The sequence below is a fragment of the Eptatretus burgeri genome, chromosome 12 (genome assembly GCF_056783735.1).
Source record: "Eptatretus burgeri isolate ZD-2024b chromosome 12, Ebu_testis_v1, whole genome shotgun sequence".
Taxonomy (NCBI): domain Eukaryota; kingdom Metazoa; phylum Chordata; class Myxini; order Myxiniformes; family Myxinidae; genus Eptatretus; species Eptatretus burgeri.
The window spans coordinates 21062127-21084371 of NC_140972.1; the positions used below are offsets into that span (position 1 = coordinate 21062127).

The 22245-nt window shown below is 44.7% G+C and overlaps 1 protein-coding gene across 3 annotated transcripts in view; it reads right to left on the reverse strand.

Moving 5' to 3' along the window:
- LOC147015224 (uncharacterized) overlaps positions 1-22245 on the reverse strand; it is a 50765-nt gene that overhangs the window by 19899 nt on the left and 8621 nt on the right. For 2 of the 3 annotated variants that reach the window (XM_085849784.1, XM_085849783.1), the window contains exons 4-6: positions 16994-17187; positions 7796-7939; positions 6172-6315 (exon numbers count right to left, since the gene is read on the reverse strand). In XM_085849784.1, coding sequence (XP_085705910.1) covers positions 6172-6315; positions 7796-7939; positions 16994-17187 — 482 coding nt within the window. The remainder of the gene's footprint in view (positions 1-6171; positions 6316-7795; positions 7940-16993; positions 17188-22245) is intronic. The other variant, XM_085849785.1, reaches the window with a different exon arrangement.

Below are 22245 nucleotides of genomic sequence, written 5' to 3' on the forward strand. Positions count from 1 at the left end.
CAGTGATTAGAGAAGATGACCAGTGTGTGCAGTTGATCGTTATCTCTATTTACGGGAATGAGGAGATGGAACAAAGTCTTCCCAGGACTCAAAGTATTCACCTCAGCTTCGGGAAGGGATCACAGTTCACGGACCAAATTGTTCAACTTTATTGTTCTCAGACTTTTGCTCCGATGGCTCTTTTCAGAATCATCACCAAACCCTGGACTGCCTCCAATTGTAGTAAGTTTGTGGAAATATTCCCAGGGATTTTCTTGATTTCTGCATTATTTAGATCAAAATCACTGGGTACTGAAAACTCAATTAACAATGCCTTCTTTTCCTTTTTGTATCTGAGAACTATGTTTGGTTGCAGTGCTTTGTTTATAATGATCAGGCAGAATGGGATCATCAGATTGTACGTGAGCATTATGTTCTTGTTTTCAATGATTGCTTTTGGTTTACATTTCCATGAGTTTTGAGGAGCTGGGATATTGAAATTTCTGCAGATGTTCTGATGCGTAACTCCACGTACCCTGTTGTGCCTTTGTGTGTGCAGCTGCTTTGACATGAGGTTTTTGCATCTCGATAGGAGGTCATTCATGCTTGCTGTTTCTACCTTGCAGAACCTGCACTTGTCCGATTGGCTTCGTCCTGCCAATTTTTCAAAGACACTCGATGACCCGTGAACCCGTTGAGTTCCAGTTGTGACAGCGGATGATAAAAAATCATTTGAACAACAACAAAAAAGAAGCTCCAGCGAACTATACCGCTGAGGTTGTTTGCATTGATCAAATACTCCCGAAGAGTACTTCACTGAATCGGGAATTGATTTTTTAATAATATTTTTCGTTGCCCAATTAGAACGAAAATTGATACTGCACACGGTAGGCGAATGGTAAGGGGGCCCTAAAATTTTTTGCTATCGTGTACCGTTTTGGCTGTATTTCGGGAATATACATACACACATACATACATACATACATACATACATACATACATACACACATACATACACACACACATACATACATACATACATACATACATACATACACACATACATACATACATACACACATACATACATACACACATACATACATACATACATACATACATACATACACACATACATACATACATACATACATACATACATACATACACACACACATACATACATACACACATACATACATACATACACACATACATACATACATACATACACACATACATACATACATACATACATACATACATACATACATACATACATACACACATACATACATACATACATACACACATACATACATACATACATACATACACACATACATACAAGATGAGAGTTTTAGTAATATTTCGATTGATTAGTGTTGCGTCCTTGGTCCTGGGCATATATAATGATTCGTTCTTCATCCCAATTGAGTTGACCTCTTCTTCTGTTCAAGATGCTGGTGTGTGTGTGTGTGTGTGTGTGTGTGTGTGTGTGTGTGTGTGTGTGTGTGTGTGTGTGTGTGTGTGTGTGTGTGTGTGTGTGTGTGTGTGTGATAATATTTAAAGATTTTCAAGGTATGATATCTTTCAGAGGTAAATTGAGAGCAAGTGCATGGATCAAATCAAAAGTTTCAATTTGTTTTGTGCTCAGCTTGTTTTAAGGTGAAAACTACAAATAAAGGGTAAGACACCTTCATTTGGAATGATATTCTGTCACGAGGGACACAGAATAAGTCAACCAAAATGAATAGTCTCACATCACGTTCAATGTGGACTAGTCCAGGTTTCTGATGTTGATTAAACCTGCTTGGCTAAATTGATGCAAAGGCATCTTGTTGCTTTGAGATCTCTCATCGATTAACAAGCACAAGCCGATTACATTTTGCTTCAGGTCCAGATCCAGATCCGGCCTTTCAATGGGATACAAAACGTAAACTGTTCAGCCTGGCACAGGTAGGTGCTGAACTGAATGTTGTTCCGGTTTCATGTGCAATACCTGGGAGGTGGCAGAATAGCCTTGAGGTCTGCACATATCCCTCCGTCTGGCCATCTAGACTGGGTTTGAATCTCAGCTCAGCCACAAACAGTCTCGCAGGCAAGGTGATTCCCTTGGATGGACATTGGACTGGGCGTCCAGTCTGTCAACATTAGTTGGTGGACAATAAAGATCCAACAGTTTCCTTCACGAAGAGTCGGAGAGTAGGTGAGCTATCACCAGCACTTTGAACAAATTACAAATTCATGTCCTAACCTAGAGAACGTTGCATCAGAGGCACAGCCGCACCCTCAGTCAATGATCCCACTCGCAGTCATGTGCAGCATACATAAGAAGAAAAAGAAGGACAGTTGGCACTGCCTGCTCCTCAAAATTAAATGCAAATAATGGACAATGAGAATTTCCACCATGTTGCTCTGATATCACCACAGAGCAAGCGGTATGATCTTTTTGCAGATATGTTGTTGCATTATCATTTTGATCAAAAACACTGCATTTCATCGATGTTGCGACCTCCTCATTCTGTCCTTTCAATCTTTGACAAGAAGAGCTGCAGGGAAATTAATTCAGCAAAACACAAAAATCACACAGGGCTGACAAAGATGCAGCCACATTGATCACGTGAGTGGACGACACAAAATCAAGCAAACTCACAAAATGTCCGAGCCGGAACAAAGTGTCACACGCTTTGCTATCAGGTCAGGTCAGGTATGGGAGCATGTGCCAGAACAGCGCGTCGCTGCGTCCACTTTCCGCTGGTACTCCAGGGGCCTCCGTCTGGCCATCCCCCAGGCAGATGCCAGGCCCATCCCCATCTCCTTGAGATGATGGTCAACCTGCTGCAACCACGAGGCACGTGGTCGGCCCACTGGCCTCCTCCACTCATGAGACTCCCTCACTGAGAGAATCTGGTGAGCAGGATCAGCGTCAGGAAAACGAGCCACATGTCCATACAGCCGCAACTGACGCTCACGGACTATGCAGGTAACAAATCTCATCCGAGTCTCTCTCAGCAATCGCTCGTTGGACACAAAATCCGACCAGCGATAGCCAAGGATTCTCCGAAGAGACCTGGTACCAAAGGAATTAAGTCTCCGTCTCAGATGCTTTGTCAGAGTCCAAGTCTCGCATCCATAGAGCAAGACTGGAAGTACCAAGGACCTGAAGACTCGGACTTTCGTCCTCCCGCACAGGTACCGGCAGCACCACACCCCATGATCCAGTGAATCCATGACTTCCCAGGCCCGACCCAGAGGTCTATTGACCTCTGACTCACAGCCAGCAGAGACATGAATATCACTGCCAAGGTAAGTGAATCTCTCCACGACCTCAACATCCTCACCACAAACAGACACAGACAGGACAGCAGCATCCAAGATGTCACCGAAAGCCTGGATCTTGGTTTTGACCCAAGAAACCCGTAATCCCAGCGGCTCCGACTCCTCATTCCGCACCTCGAGGGCCCCCAAAAGGATATCTAAAGTCTCCGCAAAGATAACTGCATCATCTGCAAAATCAAGGTCCGAGATCTTGACATTCCCAAACGATACACCGCAGCTTGATCTCTCCGACATCCTCCCTAAAATCCAGTCCATACAAGTGCTGAAAAGTGTGGGGGCAAGTACACACCCCTGAGGAACTTCAGTAACAACTGGATATAAGTCAGAGATGGTACCACCACACTTCACAGCACTCTCAGTACCAGAGTAGAGTTCAGACATCAGATCGATCAGTTTTGGTGGCACCCCAAGAAGACCAAGAATCCTCCAGAGGACATCCCGATTCACTGAATCGAACGCTTTACAGAGATCAACATAGGCTGCAAGCAGCCCCTGCCGAAACTCTCGTCTGCGTTCGGTGAGGACACGAAGTGCAAGGATACGGTCAATCGTTGACCTCTTTGGTGTAAAGCCTGACCGCTCTGGACGCTGGTGCTCAAGCAGATGATGGCGAACCCTATCAAGAATTATCCGAGCAAAGAACTTGCCCGGCACTGAGAGCAGCGTCACCCCTCGGTAGTTGTTGCAGTCTTGACGATCACCCTTCCCTTTCCAGAGAGGAAGAACAAGGCCCCTCTTCCAATCAGTTGGGACGATGCCTGTGTTCCAGGCAGAGCACAAAACTGCATGCAATGACATGAGTGCAGCATTTCCACCAGCCTTGAGAAGTTCAGCATGGATGCCACAGATCCCTGGAGCTCTGCCCCGTTTCAACTGGTTCACCGCAGCCCGTGCTTCAACAAGCGAAGGTGGACCACAGTTGATTCGAGGGTCAGCAACAGGGATTGTAACACCCTTGACGTCCAACTTCACAGCTGGCGGATCAGCCTGGTACAACCGCTCAAAGTAACCGGCTCAGCGGGCCTTCACTTCAGACTCCTCTGTCAAGACCCTACCACACTCTGCTCTAACTGGAGTGCTCCGAGGGATTGGCTTGGATGAACGCAATGCGCGAATTCCCCTGTAAGCAGGACGAGAATCACCTGTCCACAGGTGATGCTCTACCCCCTCACAGATTCCTCGCACAAAGGTCTCCTTGCCCACCCTCAGTGCACGTATAGTTTTACGCCTCAGCTCCCTGAACAGCTCAGTTCTGGCCCTGCGACTCTGGTCAATGGTATCTTGTGTCCCTTGAGAGACAAAAATCTTCTTTGCCCTGCGGTGAGTTCCAAGACATCCACCGGCAACATCAAGGATGGTGGTCTTGAAGGCACTCCACAACTCTTCAGGACACACCAAAGCACCCAGACCCCCCAAGTGTCCACTCAGCCTGTTCGCAAACTCCTCAGCTGCTCTCTCATTCGTGCGCTTGCCAACATCCAGCCTAGGCTGGGATGGGACCATTCTCCAGGATTTAAGGTGCAGCTGTAGAGTTGCTACAACAAGCCTGTGGTCAGTATTGAGGAACTGAGCACTCCGGTAGACCCTGCTGTTTTGGATCATCCCCCAACGACCGTCAATGAGGACATGGTCAATCTCCTTTGCCGCACCGCCAGCGTTGGAATACCAAGTCCAGCGATGAGCTTGTGGGTGCTGAAACCATGAACCAGCCACCCTAAGTCCATGACTTCTTGCAAAGTCAAGGAACTTAATGCTATTCTGGTTCATAGTTCCTGACCCATGGGGACCAACACATGTCTCATAACCATCCCTATCAGTTCCAGTCGATGCATTTAAATCACCCAAGACTAGAAGTGTATCTCGTCTGGGGCACTGATCAACCACAGACTCGAGCGTGTTTTGCTATCACTGGCTGATTAAAATACAAGCCACTCAGTGATTGAAAATTACAACCTGTTGCCTTTGTGCGTGATACACGGTGTCAATATACCCTCCCTCAGGCAGGGGTCAGTGGTTGAACAACTTGCACGATGATACGCGTCCAGATGAAAATTGCAGGTCGTCTCCCCCACCATTGTCGGAGTGGGGGAGAGAAGTGGACGATTTATTTTCAAGCCCTTCACCCGACACTGTGTACCACAAGCACGTGTGAAAATTTGGTGAAAATCGACCATGAGCCGTTTTCAATTCTGTGCAATTCAGACAAACATAAATCATTAAATACAGAGAATTGCCAGCAGTTGGCCACAAGAACAGCCCGGAATGGTTACCACCTAAAACGTCAGCTTTTACATCCTTGCTTCCTGCAGCGGTTAGCATACCTCGTTCAATGTTCTGTAGATTTTTTGCACTTCGCACAATTATATTAAAATGTTTCAAAATGATTCAACAACAGCATGAAGTTCAATAACTTCCACCAAGTCTGTCGTTAAAAAACCCAATGAAGGAGTTAAGTCTCGAGGAACAGTATTTTGCCTTCACGTCTTTCAGGCACGAATTGCCTTGAGCCAGCAATTCCATCAAGTAAGATCTGCACCCCGAGAAGCCATTTCGTCCACAATGAGGATGTTTTCAACATCTCATTTGTATATCACGAAAAAGATAAATAAAAAAGGATAATAAAAGAAAATAAACGATTTTTTTATCGTTGGAGTTTGTGTTGGATTTTCAAATCTGATCATGATCCTTTGGACAATTTAAATTATTACTCCGCACTAAAATCATGTTACGAAACTCGTTTCAGGATCACTATTCTCATTTGGATCCGAGAATACGAATCACTCTCTTCACTCCTCATCTCAAAAGGCACCAACCTCTCAAAGCTTTAGTTTTACTCTGGATGTAACTCACCTCATGTTTACAGAGAAACTCACTGCCTGGGCCGATCTCCTCCAGCTCAAGGGCCTGGCTCTGTATGAGCTTGGCCTGCCTCGAAATCTCTACCTCTTCTTCATCGATTTGATGTCGCAGTTTTGTAATGGTCACATCTTGTTCCTGCCACATTGTCAAACCATTAGTGAAGCACAACAAATATGTGACCTGACATAAAATGGGGGTGTGCATTGGGAATTGGATGATGTACATTGTTCACAATCAGAATTTGTGCGTATGTTGTCTGCATACTTTCACAACATACATACATACATGGGCCACACATTCATGGATATGCAAGCATGGACAGGCATGATATACCTGTAAACAGATACAAGTACACTTGAACAACAACAAACACGATTTTGATGAAACTTGACCACAACCTTCATCACTTGTGATGTTCCAAAGTTTGTTCACATATTTTTTTCAATTGGGGTCGAAGATGGTTTTTGCTGGGGTTGGGTTGCCCTCAAAAATTGGTCTTCACAACAACAACATTGGTTCATTGGTACATTTTTACAATTCCGTCTGATGTTGACTTCCTCCTCAGTATCATTATTCTACCAGGTGAGCGCCCTGGGGTATTGCCCCAATTTTTGGAATTCCATTCCATCACCTTTTTCCTTTTTTCACCTCTGCCACTAAAGGTGGAATGAGGTTATGTTTTCACCCCTGCCTGTCTGTCCATTTGTTTGTCTGTGTGCAGGATATCTCAAAAAGTTGTGCACGGTTACCTATAAAACTTGGTGGACAGGTTGGGAACGTGGCAAGGCCGAAATGATTAGAGTTTGGTGAAGTTCCAGATCTGGCGATGAGAATTTTAAAGTGATTCTTCAGCATTGAGAGATGGGGTTAAAAACGACATCTCAAAAATTTGTGGACGGATACAGACGAAACTTGGTGGATAAGTTGGGTGGTGAAAAGAACAAATTGATTCGATTTTGGTGAAGATCTGAATCAAGATAAGGACACGAGAATTTTTAATTTTTTAAGTAATTCTTCAACATTGGGAGGGAGGGCCAAAAATGATGCATCACATTATATTTAAAAAGTGTATTGGGCCCGATATGTTCTCGTGGATCAGGCATTGCATGGTGGAGGTGTGTGCTCCACCGAGTGCCCTTCTGGATTTTTCTTGTTTTTCTCCGATTTTAGTTTGTGGCAGGAGTAAATAAGTATGGATGGTGGTGTAAATAGTATCATGTGGTAAAATGTGGTTCACTTGTCATGTAAAAATCATGTGTTGAAACACTTCCGTTCATCCATGTATGATATTCCAATTAAAATGCGCACGAAACAATATCTGCATCACAGACACCGCAGGTCTATGTGGATGCTGTTGCATCACCAATGCATGATACAAAACGTGCAGCACGAGTTATAAAATATATACAGGAAGTGCTTTACAAAATCAGTGTTAAAACACACACAAACACAGCAGAGCTTATGATGAATTTGGTGTGGTGTGTTGCGACTCAAACAGGTGAGTGACGAAGTGGCTGAGTCCTTCACCAAACTCATTTGAATCCCTACATAGGACTCCAGTCCATCTCTCACCTCTCAGCCTCAAGGCTTCAGTTTGACACTGGATGTAACTCACCTCGATGAAAGCACGAAGCTTACTGTGTGGGCCGATCTTCTCGAGCTCACTGGTCTGCCTTTGTATCATATTCGCCTGCCTTGAAATCATCATCTCTGCTTGATCAATTTGATCCTGCAGATTTGTTATGGTCGTATCGTGTTCCTGCCACAAAATTATCAAACCATCAGTTTCTCATGACTGAAACCAAATACCACCCAGAGATAAACACTGCCCTGACACAAACACCATATGGAGACAAAGAGAGATAGAGAAAAAGAGGGAGAGAGAAAGAAGTGTGGGAGGGTGCAACACTGCATGAGGAGGAGGCAGAGTGAGAATGGGCAGAGAGAGAGAGGGGGGGTGGACAGAGGGGAGTTTGCACAGAGAGAAAATGTTTTGCTTTACGAACAAAAAGAAAACCACACACACACTCAATCTTGTCGTAACTGTCAACTGCACATCCTCATCGGGACACGAACTGCACCACGATCAACTGTAGGGTGCTTGGCAAGTGGCTTAAACACTCAAACAAGCACTCAAACAGAACACCTGGCTTGGCAAGTGATTCCCAATTGCGTCGATAAACCCATGCACCCAGAAACGCCCAAGTAATGTCCAAATTGGATAAAGGTTTCTTCGCAGTCAGAATTGCTGCTAAGTTCGATTCCAGAACTTAAATTTTGTCATTCGGCTTCGTTTAACAGATTCTTGAGATTATGGCATGTGCTCTGATTCACATTCTGATTCCTCCCTTAACCCTGTCCTTTTATACAATGCACGAAACAAACATGCAAGCACACACGCCATTCAATAGGTAATTGATAATGAGCACACTACGTTGCTTTCCATGGCTCGGATCCACCACACCACTCCACTCCACACAATACCACCCGTGCATCGCGTGCCATTGTTTTGTCAAATATGCGCACCAATTCCCAAACGGCACCTCACCTTACTTCACATCTCCCTCACCAAACCTCACCACTTTGACCACAAACGCCTCCCGCAGATGTGGAAAAAGATCTCTGCCCCCCTCATACCTCTGCATCGCAACAATTCGCCACTCTCTTTTGAGGAGCACCACACGACTCGGATTGTCCTCGGCACCGCACGATGCTTGAACACGAAACAGACGTCAATCGCCCGACCACATCTCACCGGGGACATCCCAGATGAGCATCTGGAATTGATACAACCCTCATCCAGTGGTGGCAGGGAAAGTCCGCTGCGACTGCACTCGACATTCAGACTGCACTCGGAGCACGTTCAGGGCCGGGGTGCCAGCTCAGAGAGCATGCCCTATGTTGAGTCAGGAGTTCCGACCCGTGGCCAAAGTGGGTGGGCATCTGAGACGGTTTCCGGTCCCAGAGCTTGGCAGGGTAGGATCAGGCCGCTGTGGCCCAATAGAGCAGGATTCGGGCCACAGCGCTTCGCTTTCCGCTCATCACCCCACCCTTCGCCCGGGACTCATAAAAGGGGGAGTGCGGAGCCATTAGACTCTCTTTGCTCTCTGCTCGGCACTTCACTGGCATCTTCGCTTCGTTCCCTGTCTCGCTATTGGTGTCTGATTGCCAGAACATGCTTCTTCTTTGAGAGCCTGATCAGGGGCGACTGCCGAGATTCCCTGCCATGCTGTTGATGTTCCGCTACCCCCGTGCAGCCAGAAGGACCAGTGCGGAGCGCACGTTGCCACGGCAAAGTAATTAAGCAGGATAACGTGCCACATCACGAGCTCAGGCGTAGCGTCCCACGAAGGTACACTCGACACATGCAAACCTTTACACAGCTTGGTTAGGGATCTTTGTGCTTTCGCATCTATTCTCCCCTCTCTCTATCCACCTCTCCATCCCATCTTCTTTGGACACACAAACAACATCATTACTGACTCGCAATCCCATTTTCCTCTGGCACGACACCGCACCCCCCACATTGCACAACACCACACCTCAGACACAACCACTTCATCTGCAAGGAAATAAAAAGTTCTTCACTATATTTATTTTTCTTCATAATAAATTCCTTGTTGATGTTTCAACCTGTCTCTGATTGTCATTTGCTTCCTTTGATCCAGCATTGACCAATCCAAGATCGAATGGAAGGTAATTCCCATAAAAATTAACCTGTCGTCCTCGGCATTCACCAGCAGTAAATGCTCGGCCACCTTACTTGTTCAAGCAACACACTGCACCACAAAGTTAATTGTGAACAGTGGCCCCAGGTCCGGTTCTTCTGAGGAGAAACGAGGATTAACCCCCTCATAATACACTCGGTACCCGTGGCCCTAACGATATTACACACAAACATGCAGATATTGTCCACAAATATTTCTTTTACACGAGAAGACCCGTGAACCCGTGTCTTTCATCACCCCACCATTCGTTGTATCAATTGGTGTATCAATTCCACCCTTGAGCTATTTATTTTAGACGACGACCCTTGTCTTTCAATCCGCACAAATCTCACACTCTCACTATGACTCTCCGAAAGGACCGGTTCGAACCCCCCCCCCCCCATCCACTTTCTCAACAATCTTCTGGAAGAAGTCCTTTCTTTCAAGCTTCTGGGTCTTACTATTTGCCATAACCTTTCCTGGGAAAGCCACATTTCAAACCTCGTCTCCAAAGGCAGTCGCCGACTGGGAATCCTCCGTCATGCAAAGTCCTTCCTCGGCCCACCTGAGCTCCTGACCACTTACAAAGCTTTCGTCCGCAGCCTGATGGAGTATGCTCTCCCCTCTGGGCTGGTGCTCCTGCCTCCCACCTTTCTCGGCTTCACGCTGTGGAAACCAAGGCATTTCGGAACATTGGCATCTCCTACAATGAGGCTGAGTCTTTGGGCCTCTTACTCTCTCACCGCAGGTTGGTCGGTGGTCTTTCTGTCTTGTACCGTCTCCTCTCCAGCCTCGTCCCCCCCTCTCTCTCTGCGATTTGTCCACACCACATTTGCGCAGGGCGCTCAAGGTCCGCCAACCACCCCTTTCTGGTAAAACTACCAAAATCACGAATCACTGCTCACCGTCACTCTTTCATTCCTCTTTTTTCCCGCCTTTGGAATAAACTCCCTCAATCTATTCAATCCCATTCTTCCCTCCAGGCCTTCAAAACAGTTGTTCACCACCACCTCTTATCATCCCCTCTCCAAATCTTCAACCTTTTCTACCCCCGCTAATCCACCCAAGCCCACATCCTTCAATTTTCCTGCTTTCCTTCCTGAAAGTCCCTGTAATGTCCATCTTGTATTCCCCATTTTCCCCACCCCATCCCTCTTCCTTCCACAGATCTCCTAATGATCTGTTCCCCACTGTTTTGTCCTTCCCACTCCCACCCCTCTTGTCTCATGCCCCCCTTGAGTACTTGACTGAATTGGGAATTTATTTTTTTAATAATTTTTTTCGTTGCCCGATTTGAACGAAACTTGATACTGCACACTGCAGGAGAATGATGAGTAAGGTCGGCCTGAAATTTTTGAACGATTGTGTGCCATTTTGGCTGTATTTCGGGAACATACATACAAGATGAGAGTATTCGTAATATATCATATATGTATGAATATATATATATATATTTATATATATATATATATATATATATATATATATATATATATATATATATATATATATATATATATATATATATATATATATATATATATATATATATATATATATACAGTGGGGAGAACAAGTATTTGATACACTGCCGATTTTGCAGGTTTTCCCACTTCCAAAGCACGTAGAGGTCTGTAATTTTTTACCATAGGTACACTTCAACTGTGAAAGACGGAATCGAAAATAATAATTTTGAAAATCACATTGTATGATTTTTAAATAATTAATTTGCATTTTATTGCATGAAATAAGCATTTGATACATCAGACAAACATAATTTAATATTTGGAACAGAAACCTTTGTTTGCAATTTCAGAGATCTGAGCTTTCCTGTCGTTCTTTACCAGGTTTGCACAGACTGCAGCAGGGATTTTGGCCCACTCCTGCATACAGATCTTCTCCAGATCATTCAGGTTTTGGGGCTGTCGCTGGGCAACACAGACTTTCAGCTCCCTCCAAAGATTTTCTCTTGGGTTCAGCTCTGTAGACTGGCGAGGCCACTCCAGGTCCTTGAGATGCTTCTTACGGAGCCACTCCTGAGTTGCCCTGGCTGTGTGTTTCGGGTCGTTGTCATGCTGGAAGACCCAGCCACGCCCCATCGAAAATGCTCTTGTTGAGGGAAGGAGGTTGTTGGCCAAGATCTCGTGATACATGCCCCCATCCATCCTCCCCTCAATTCGGTGCAGTCGTCCTATCCCCTTTGCAGAAAGGCATCCCCAAATAATGATGTTTCCACTTCCATTGTTCACGGTTGGGATGGTGTTCTTGGGGTTGTACTCATCGTTCTTCTTCCTCCAAACACGGCGAGTGGAGTTTAAACCAAAAAGCTCTATTTTGGTCTCATCAGACCACATGACCTTCTCCCATTCCTCCTCTGGATCATCCAGATGGTCATTGGAAAACTTCAGACAGGCCTGGACATGCGCTGGCTTGAGCAGAGGGACCTTGCGTGCGCTGCAGGATTTTAATCCATGACGGCGTAGTGTGTAACTGATGGTTTATTTTGATACTGTGGTCCCAGCTCTCTTCAGGTCGTTGACCAGGTCCTGCCCTGTAGTTCTGGGCTGATCCCTCACCTTTCTCATGATCATTGAGGCTCCACGAGGTGAGATCTTGCATGGAGCCCCATACTGAGGGAGATTGACTGTTATCTTGAACTTCTTTCATTTTCTAATAATTGCGCCAACAGTTGTTGCCTTCTCACTAAGCTGCTTGCCTATTGCAGAGATGCCAACTTTTGGAAATCAGAATTAGGGAGGATTTGCAACCGACACCAAATAATGTGCGCTAAAGCGCACATCTCGAGCGCGGAGCGCTCGACCCTTGCGCCGGGGTCCACAGCCCGCCTTAGGGCCCTGGAAGCTCTGGGGTTCTAGACGCTCTCTAGTGCCCTCTGAGCCCTATTTTGGAGCATTTAACATGTTAAGAATTCCCACTTTTTGAACAAAAAAGGGGAAAATTGTGCACTTTTTAATGTTACATGTATGTTAATATTAGTAAGTTAGGGGACAATCAAAGATTAACAAAAAGCACAAAAGAAGCAATATTTTTCTTACCTTACTGGCTGGTACTACTGCTGCTTGCTTTTTCCATGGCAGCTTTGCTGAGTGACAGCTGTGTGGCTCTTTTAGCCCTTCTGATTATGTCTTTGCTGTATTCTCTCTGGTAGCAAGGGGTGCTATGAGCTAGTTTTTCAATTAAGAGAGCTTCCAGGGTTTTGACACTCAAATTGGGACGAAATTCAGTATGATTCTTCCGTACAAGACTGAGTGCCCGCTCACATGATGCGTTCGAATCAGGAATGACCAAGATTCCCTTCATCACTTTGCTCAAATTAGGATACTTCTTGGCACCAGTGCAGGGATCTGTGAGCTGTGAAATCCGATGCCACTGCTCATCCACTCTCACTGTCTCAGTAGCAATTGTAGCTATGGAGGCGTCTGCCTGGTAGTGAGCGAATTCACTCTCAAGACTGTCTATGTCACTATCACCGCCACTGAACAGACAGGGGAATTTCTTGATGAAAAACTCCACACAGTCAAACCCCACTTCTTGGTGTAGCTTAACATCCAGCACCTGAGCATGCTTGGCTAATTCATCATCTAGCGGCCAGGTTTTGAAGATGTAATTGCAGGCTTTCACATAATATGAGCGAACTGCACTGAAGAAACCTTGGATGTCTGACTCACTCAGAGTGAAGGTGGATTTCTTGAGACTCCTTTGTTCCCTTATATACAGTTTGGCATCGTTCCCAATCATGAGGTCCTCATCATTCTTCTGATGATTTCTGTCAGAGAAGGGTACATTTACCAGAGCAACCGATGACACCGATGGTTTCAAAAACCGTACGAAGATATCTTTCAGAAGACCATTCAATTCTCCGTGCAGGAGATGAATACAGGGTTCGTCTCTTTGGAGCAGAAGATTCCCCTTCTCAAAAAGCTTGTTAGCATATCGAAGGAAGAAACAATAGAGTTTTGTTTGTGCAGACAAGAACATCCTGTTGACACGTTTTTCTCTAGATTCCTGCACAGTGTTTGAGGAAGATGCGCTTTTAGTTGTAGAACTCGTAGTACACTTAGCCGCAGGGCGATCACACTTGCGTTTACTGCCAGCAGAAGAGGTCAGACTCGTAGTACCAGATCCAATTTTACGTTTGAGGAGAGAGCTTGAGGTAGGTGCAGCCAAGGAAGAAGACCTCTGATTCAAAGGTTTTGCTGAGCTTCTATCAAGTGATTTGGCAAAAGCAGAACTTAACTTGGGTCCTTCTTTGCCTGTAGATGAGACTATCACAGTCTTTCTCGACTCTGAAGGGATCTGCTTTGTAGATGAACGTGATGAAGGGCCGGTGATGCTACCTGCTCTCAGCATTGGTTTTGGTCCTGTCCCTGCTGTCTTCTTCGCAGCAGATACTGCAGTGGTAGTGGTGAATGCTGCTCCACTAGTGCTTGATCCTGCAGTGCCAGTACTGGCAGTAGATACAGTGCCGTCCTTCTTGCTCGTTGTTAGAGTCTTGGCTACAGTTGGTTGCATTTTTCTTCGTACTTCTTCTTTGAAGAAGAGGCGAAGTGGCTCCCACTGTTCAATCAGCCTGTCTAGGCACTGACCAAGGGACAGCCACCTTGTTGCGACATGCTTCAGAATCTTGTGTGTCGGGGCATCACAGAGTTCTTGCAGTGCTTTCACTCCTTTGACGCGTTTACTACTTTTGTCCAAGTAGTAGTAAATATCGATGAGAAAGTCATCTAATTCAATGGGTAAGGCCTGAGCCGCCTTCTTGGCCATATTGTGCATCATATGGCAAGGGCATCCCATGATGTAGCACTCTGGATTTTGTTTGTGGATATAAGCAGCGACTCCTTTGTGCTTGCCCACCATGACAGAGGCATTATCAGCACAAAAGGAAACACAATTTCCCCACGGAATTTTCCTGTCACTGAACTCATGATCAAGCAGTTTGAAAATGTTTTCTCCAGTGGAATCTTGTTTGCACGCAGGCAAACTTAGCAAACCTTGCTTCACAATCCCAGCACTGTTGTCATAGTACGAAATCAGGACAGGATATAGCTGGGCCTCACCACTGTCATTGCTACCGTCTGTAGCTAGGCTAAATGGAGCTAGTCTAGCAATATCGGCAATAGATGAAGCAGTAACATTTGACAACTCACCAATTATTGCTGAAGTTTTTGTTCTTGCACATCCATACTTTGAAGCAACTTTTGAATCTGGAAACATCTTTTGAAATAGAGGTCCAGCATGATCTGAGACTGATATGGGCAAGTTATGTTCCACAATAAATCCACTAAAGAGAAGTTCCGCTCGGGTAACATCCTCTTCCTCGCTTGTCCCTTGTTTGGTGAAATAATTCAGAAGTGTACCGGTACTCGTGCTCGAAGATCTCTCCTTTGCAATGTCTGTGTGCCGTTTGCTTCCAACGTGCTTCCAAATATCATCGCGACCTCCGTGCTCAACTGAAATATCAACGCTGCATACTGTACAATACGCATGATGAATTCCTCTTTCAGACTTTCGAATACACGGGTATTGGAGACTGTATTCGGTCTTGTACTTCTGAGACCATTTCTTGGTCTTCGTAAGCTTCTTTTCTGCCATTTTGTAATCAACATCGAGGGCTTGAAGCATCGGTAACTTCGAAGTCGATGTTCCACAGCTGCAGCGCGACTCGTAGAACTCTAGCGGCTGTTAAACACCGCACGGTGGTCGCGACCGCCGGGCTGGTACGGGGCCCAGCTGCATGCAGTGAGCGTATCGCATGCATATACACTGTGCATACATACCGCATGCACTGTATTGCACACATACCGCATGCACTAAATCTCAGTGCATGATCGCATAAGCGAGATCCAGACCCAATGTTTCACTGCTCCTCATTTGAATTTGCAATTTTTTACGTACAATTTGGTAGCAGCGAACGTTATGGAGTTACCACATGCTATACGTAGCAGACGATGCTTTTCATTCAATTCTCATACCAGTACATTCTGATTAGTGAACAGTGCAAAAATATCAAAATTTCGGGAGGATAAGGATAGTGATCGTAAGGGCGGGAGTTTGGGTGAATTTTCGGAAGCCTCCCGATGAAATCGGGAGGGTTGGCATCTGTGCTATTGTCCTGTCGCCCATCCCAGCCTTGTGCAAGTCTACAATTTTGTCCCCGATGTCCATTGACAGCTCTCTGGTCTTGCCCATTGTGGAGAGGTTGGAGTCTGATTGATTGAATGTGGACAGCTGTCTTTTATGCAGATAACGAGTTCAAACAGTTGCAGTTAATACAGGAAATGAGTGGAGAATGGGAGGGCTTCTTAAAGACAAAACGAACAGGTCTGTGAGAGCCGGAATTCTTACTGGTTGGGAGGTGATCAAATACTTATTTCATGCAATAAAATGCAAATTAATTATTTTAAAATCATACAATGTGATTTTCAGGATTTTTGTTTTAGATTCCGTCTTTCACAGTGGAAGTGTACCGATGATAAAAATTACAGACCTCTACGTGCTTTGTAAGTGGGAAAACCTGCAAAATCGGCAGTGTATCAAATACTTGTTCTCCCCACTGTATAAAAAATATATATATATATATATATATATATATATATATATATATATATATATATATATATATATATATATTAGATGTACACGCACACGCACACGCACACACACACACACACACACACACACACACACACACACACACACACACACACACACACACTGTATGATTTATGCAATATATCAACACAAAAGTGCAAACATTGACAATTATACATGCATAGGTACAATAATACAACAAGGATGATTTAGATGTGATTATGAAAATGCGTATGTTGACATGTTTACGTGTCCTGTATTTACATACAGAAACGATGCACAAATTGCATGCATAAATGAATGACGTGAAAACATCAAACAGCGTTGGTATACATAGGTGGAGGATATTCAAACAAATATGATAGATGTGCAAACATGGATGATGTACAAACATGGATGATGTACAAACATGGATGATGTACAAACATGGATGATGTACAAACATGGATGATGTACAAACATGGATGATGTGCAAACATGAATGATGTACATACACAGATAGCATCTTTCAAATGCCGATTTTCGTCAACGAGCTTCTTTTCCTTCTGTGAAGCGCGCTCAATGATGGTTCGATGCTTTTGCTCGAACTCTTCAAAAAGCTTGTTTCGCATCACCGCCATTTCCTCCTCATGCACACTCAGTGCATGTTCCAGCTCGTGCATCTTGTGCTTTAAATCAAAGCACTCCCCTGCATATCACCAGAAAAACAGCAAACATGATGAAGATGATCAAACCAAAAGTTTTTCTTCATTATCATTCGCATCGACAAACCACAATGCAAGCAATATATTTTGTGGTTTGTTTAAATCCATGTGTGTTGTCAGCTGTGAGATGACAGAGCCACATCCATGTTCTTTGAATGACAAGCGCAAATGAGAGCAGAAAGAGATGGGAGAAGCATGGTAAAAAGAGGTTGCTTTCCAACTCCTGTTTACTTCGCAATCAGGATGATCCATGGTGGAATGTAACAGTTTTCTCAATGTACGATATATTATGTGATTTAATTGATAACATACAAGCGACAAATCTGTGATAATATTGTTCCAGCTCTGCGAAATCGCCGCTCCCCCCAAGGCAATGGCACACAACATAAAGCGGACCCGAGTCAGTTATTACTTCCGCCACTTAAGGTGGACGGAGGTTATTGTTTCACCTCTGCTTGTTTGTTTGTTTGTTTGTGAACAAAATATCTCAAAAAGTTGTGTACGGATTTGGACAAAATTTTGTGGAGCTTGGTTATGTGACAAGGATGAAATGATTAGATTTTGGTGAAGATCCGAATCGGGATCTGGATCTGAGAATTTTGTAAGTGATTCTTCACCATTGGGAGATAGGGCCAAAAACGATGTATAGCAGGACATGTCAATAAGTTTTGGATGGATTTAAACAAAATTTTGTGGAGCTTGGATATGTGACAAGGAAGAATTGATTTGATTTTGGTGAAGATTCGAATCAGGATCCGGATTCGAGAATATTTTTCAGTGATTCTTCACCATTGAGTAACACTGAACAACAAATTTCAAAAAATTTTTTTTACTGGAGATGTGTAAAGTGATTAAGACTAATTTGGGTACGCTGATTTCAAAAATCATAACCGTTTTGCTGTATCACGTCAGGATTTTCAGGAACAGAAATATTCCCATTGCCTAGAAGTCAGGATTTCAATGAAATTTACATATGTCCTTAACATGTCTATTTCGTACAATTGTTGTTAACTTGTGTTGTATTTCTTTCTTTCAGATAAAGATGAGTAGGCGTTCCTGTACCAATCATCCTGACAACTTCTGTTATGTCTGTGGTCGGTATACCAAAAAAGATCAACAGCGAAGTATATCTACAGCAGTGAAAATGAAGGCCGCCTACTTTCACTACTTCGGGTGTAAGGTGGGGGACCAAGAACAGAGCTGGGCACCACACATCTGCTGCACAAGCTGTCACACAACCATGACTCAGTGGTTGGTGGGCAAGCGCGCGAGCATGCCATTTGCGGTGCCCATGATATGGCGTGAGCCGCAGAATCATCATGATGATTGTTATTTCTGCTGCACAAGCATCGCGGCTTCAACAAGAAGAATAAAGGTCACATCAAGTACGCTGACTGGGTGTCTCTGCTCGTAAACCTGTGCCTCATGATGACGAGAACCCCATTCCAACACCTCCAGCTGATCAGAACATAGCTGTAAGCAGTGGTGAAGAGGATGGTGATGATGAACCTTTTGAACCCGACACTCAAGAATCACACCTTCTGAACCAGGGAGACTTAAATGATCTTGTAAGAGATCTCTCGCTGTCAAAGGCGAAGGCAGAGCTGCTTGGACTCAAGGTTGCAGCAGTGGAATCTACTTGAACCTAACACCAAGATATCCTTGTTCAGAGCACGTCACAGAGACATGGCTGGAGTTCTTTGAGATGGAAGACACGATGACATTCTGCAGTGACATCAACGGTCTGTTGAAAGAACTTGGGTGTGATCACGATCCTGCAGACTGGCGCCTCTTCATCGACTCGGGAAGAACAACTTGAAGGCTGTTTTGCTCCACAATGGCAACGAGAAACCATCAGTCCCACTGGCTCACGCGTTCGGCATGACAGAGACCTATGAGACTATGCGGCAGCTGCTCGATTCCATCAAGTACAATGACTTCAACTGGCACATCTGCGGAGACTTGAAAGTGGTGGCGCTGTTGTTAGGGCTGCAGTCAGGCTACACGAAATACATGTGCTTCCTTTGTCTCTGGGATAGCAGAGACGACAAGAATCACTGGACGAAGAAAAGATTGGGAAGAGCGAAAAGAGCATGTACCTGGTCGACACAACGTGAAGCATGTCGCCCTTGTCGACCCAGCCAAGGTTTTCCTTCCACCACTCCACATAAAGCTCGGCTTGATGAAAAGTTTTGTACGGGCAATGGATCTGAATGGGCGTGGGTTTTTATACCTCAAGGAAAGTTTGGCAACACCTTGTCGGAGGCCAAGATCAAGGCTGGTGTCTTTGTTGGACCGCAAATCCGACAGATTATGAAGGACGAAACTTTTCCGACAACTCTAAATCCCAAAGAGCTGGCAGCGTGGAGGAGCTTCAAAGCTGTGACGGACAACTTCTTGGGGAACGAGTGCCAAGGACAACTATGAAGAAATAGTGCAGCAGCTGCTGGAGTCCTTCAGGAAACTTGGCTCCAGGATGTCCCTGAAAATCCATTTCCTACACCAGCACCTGAACTTCTTCCCTGACAACTTGGGAGCAGTCTCGGACGAGCACGGCGAGCGATTCCACCAAGAGATTTCACTCATGGAGACGCGTTACCAAGGGCGGCACAACCCGAACATGATGGTCGATTTCTGCTGGTTCCTGCATCGTGAAACTGACACAGAGCAGCACAAACGCAAAGCCAAATGCCTAAAGCATTTTTAATTACATTCTAGTGGAGTTTTTCTGTAATTTCTATAATTTTGAAGCATTCATGATGAAATAAATGAATAAATGAATTTTTGTAAATTTCATTGAAATCCTGACTTCTAGGCAATGGGAATATTTCTGTTACTGAAAATCCTGACGTGATACAGCAAAACGGTTATGATTTTTGAAATCAGCGTACCCAAATTAGTCTAAATAACTTTACACATCTCCAGTAAAAATTTTTTGTTGTTCAGTGTAATCGGGCTAAAACGACATGTAGCACGGTATTTCAAAAAGTTATGAACGGATTCGGACAAAACTTGGTGGGTGACTTGGTTCGGTGATGAGAACGAGCCGATTAAATTTTAGTTCAGGTCCGAATCCAGATCCGGTCGATCAGTGGGATACAAAATGTAAACTAATTAGCCTGGCAGAGGTATGCGCTCCATTGAGTGTCCTTCTAGTTTAATGAGTATTCGTTTGAGATCAGCTGTTAGGGCTTATTATATGCCATTGAGCAGTGTCTACACATAAGTGAGTGAGTGATGTGTCAGTCTGTAAATACTTGTCACAATCGCTTGAACAAAACACACAATTTTGATGAAACTTGGTCACAAGGTTCATATCTGATGCCTAACAACGGTGTCTTGATCGGCTCAAAATCTAAGCTTATTATGGGGGTCCATGGGGAGAGAAAGAAACATTGAACCCCCCAAAATGGGTATTTGCAATCGTCTCTGAAACGACATACACAATTGAGATGAAACTTCATCACAATCTTCATCACCCAAGATGTACAAAAGTGTATCGGCTGCATCAAAATCTGCTATCATTGAAGGGTCTACGGTGGGGGGGGGGGGGAGAGTCTTCCCCCGCCTTCCTAAAATAAGTATTTTATCTCTTTTCCGAAACTATACACACAATTTCATTGAAACTTGCCCACAACCTTCATCGCCCGTGATGTACCAAAGTTTGTTCACGACATAAAAAAAAAAAATCAGGGTCGAAAAAGGTCGGCGGGGGGGGGGGGAGGGGTTGAAGTGAGTGACTGTGTTTCCAAATCCAGGTGACCTTCAGGACGCGCTGTCCTATTTTTGTGAATGTCACCAGTTTGTCATGTCTTTTCCTCTGTTGGTACAGCGGAGGCCACACGTAGCGAAGCCAGAAAATTGTACCCCACTGATTGGCGATTGGCTGTCTGCCTCATTTTTCACCCCTGAAAAATGAGGGAATCCAATACATTGAGGATGATTGGTTATGACTCACCAAGAGGGTTCCGTGTAAAGCCTGTATCTCACTGGGCTGCGACAGTTCGCGACGAGTTGGAGACATAAAATTGCGATAAAATAGCAATAATTTTCACTTGGAATCACACTGAATTTATTTTTGCGTATGTCTCACGAATATCTCACATTTGCGTATGCCTCACGTCATTGGGAACAAATTGCGATATAATTACGAAACTCTCAGGGGTCCCAGGACAGATTATCATTTTTTTTCTCCAATCAGTCACAATTTAGTTTCATCGGTCGCCAATCCCTCACAAAGTGGTCTCACATTTGTCGCACCTTCTGACTCATGGAAACTAAATTGAGAAGGGTTCGAGACAAACGCGACGACTCTGCGACTTTTTTGAGAGAAAATTTGTCGCACGAATTTTTTGAACATGTTCAAACGTCAAGCGACATCAGAGCAACGTCCTGCGATTCACGCGAGGAAATTGAGAACCACCGCGAACGTTTCGAGGCATTTTGGAGAATCCCGTTCGCATTTTGTCGCGAGCTGTTCCAGCCCAGTGAGATACAGGCTAAAGGGCTGTTCTTCTCCCACCACAGACAGGTGGATATCCAAGCAGTTCTTTCCCCATGGATTTCTCAGTAACTTGTTCCTCACAAGCCCAAACAGGCTGCACCTGTTCTGCTTGTAACCCAACCTTGTTACCCTCACCTAATGCAAGGAAACTGCTCATCCCTACTCTTCCCCCCACCCCACCTCAAATCCCCCACTGGAGAATCTCCTCCCTGTGTTCGTCCAATCATGTTATTCTGTCCAGTCTGTTAAATTGGCACCAATCACCATCTCGTTATTCCCTATTTGTATTCATGATCTTTTCTATTCCCACTGACTCGATTGTCCTGCTCTCCCTTCCTTCTTCGTATTGTTTGTTTTGAGTTGAGTTAACTAGCTGGTGAAAGGCAGTCATCAGCCATCGCTGGCCTTGCGCAGTGAGCTGTTTCAGCAAATTTCATTTTCCGTCAATGTGAAGTATTGGGCTTACCTCCACCAAGTGGTCTGTTGTCTATCACACCATAATCACAAGCTGCAATGTGGGTCAAGTTTCAGCAGGGCA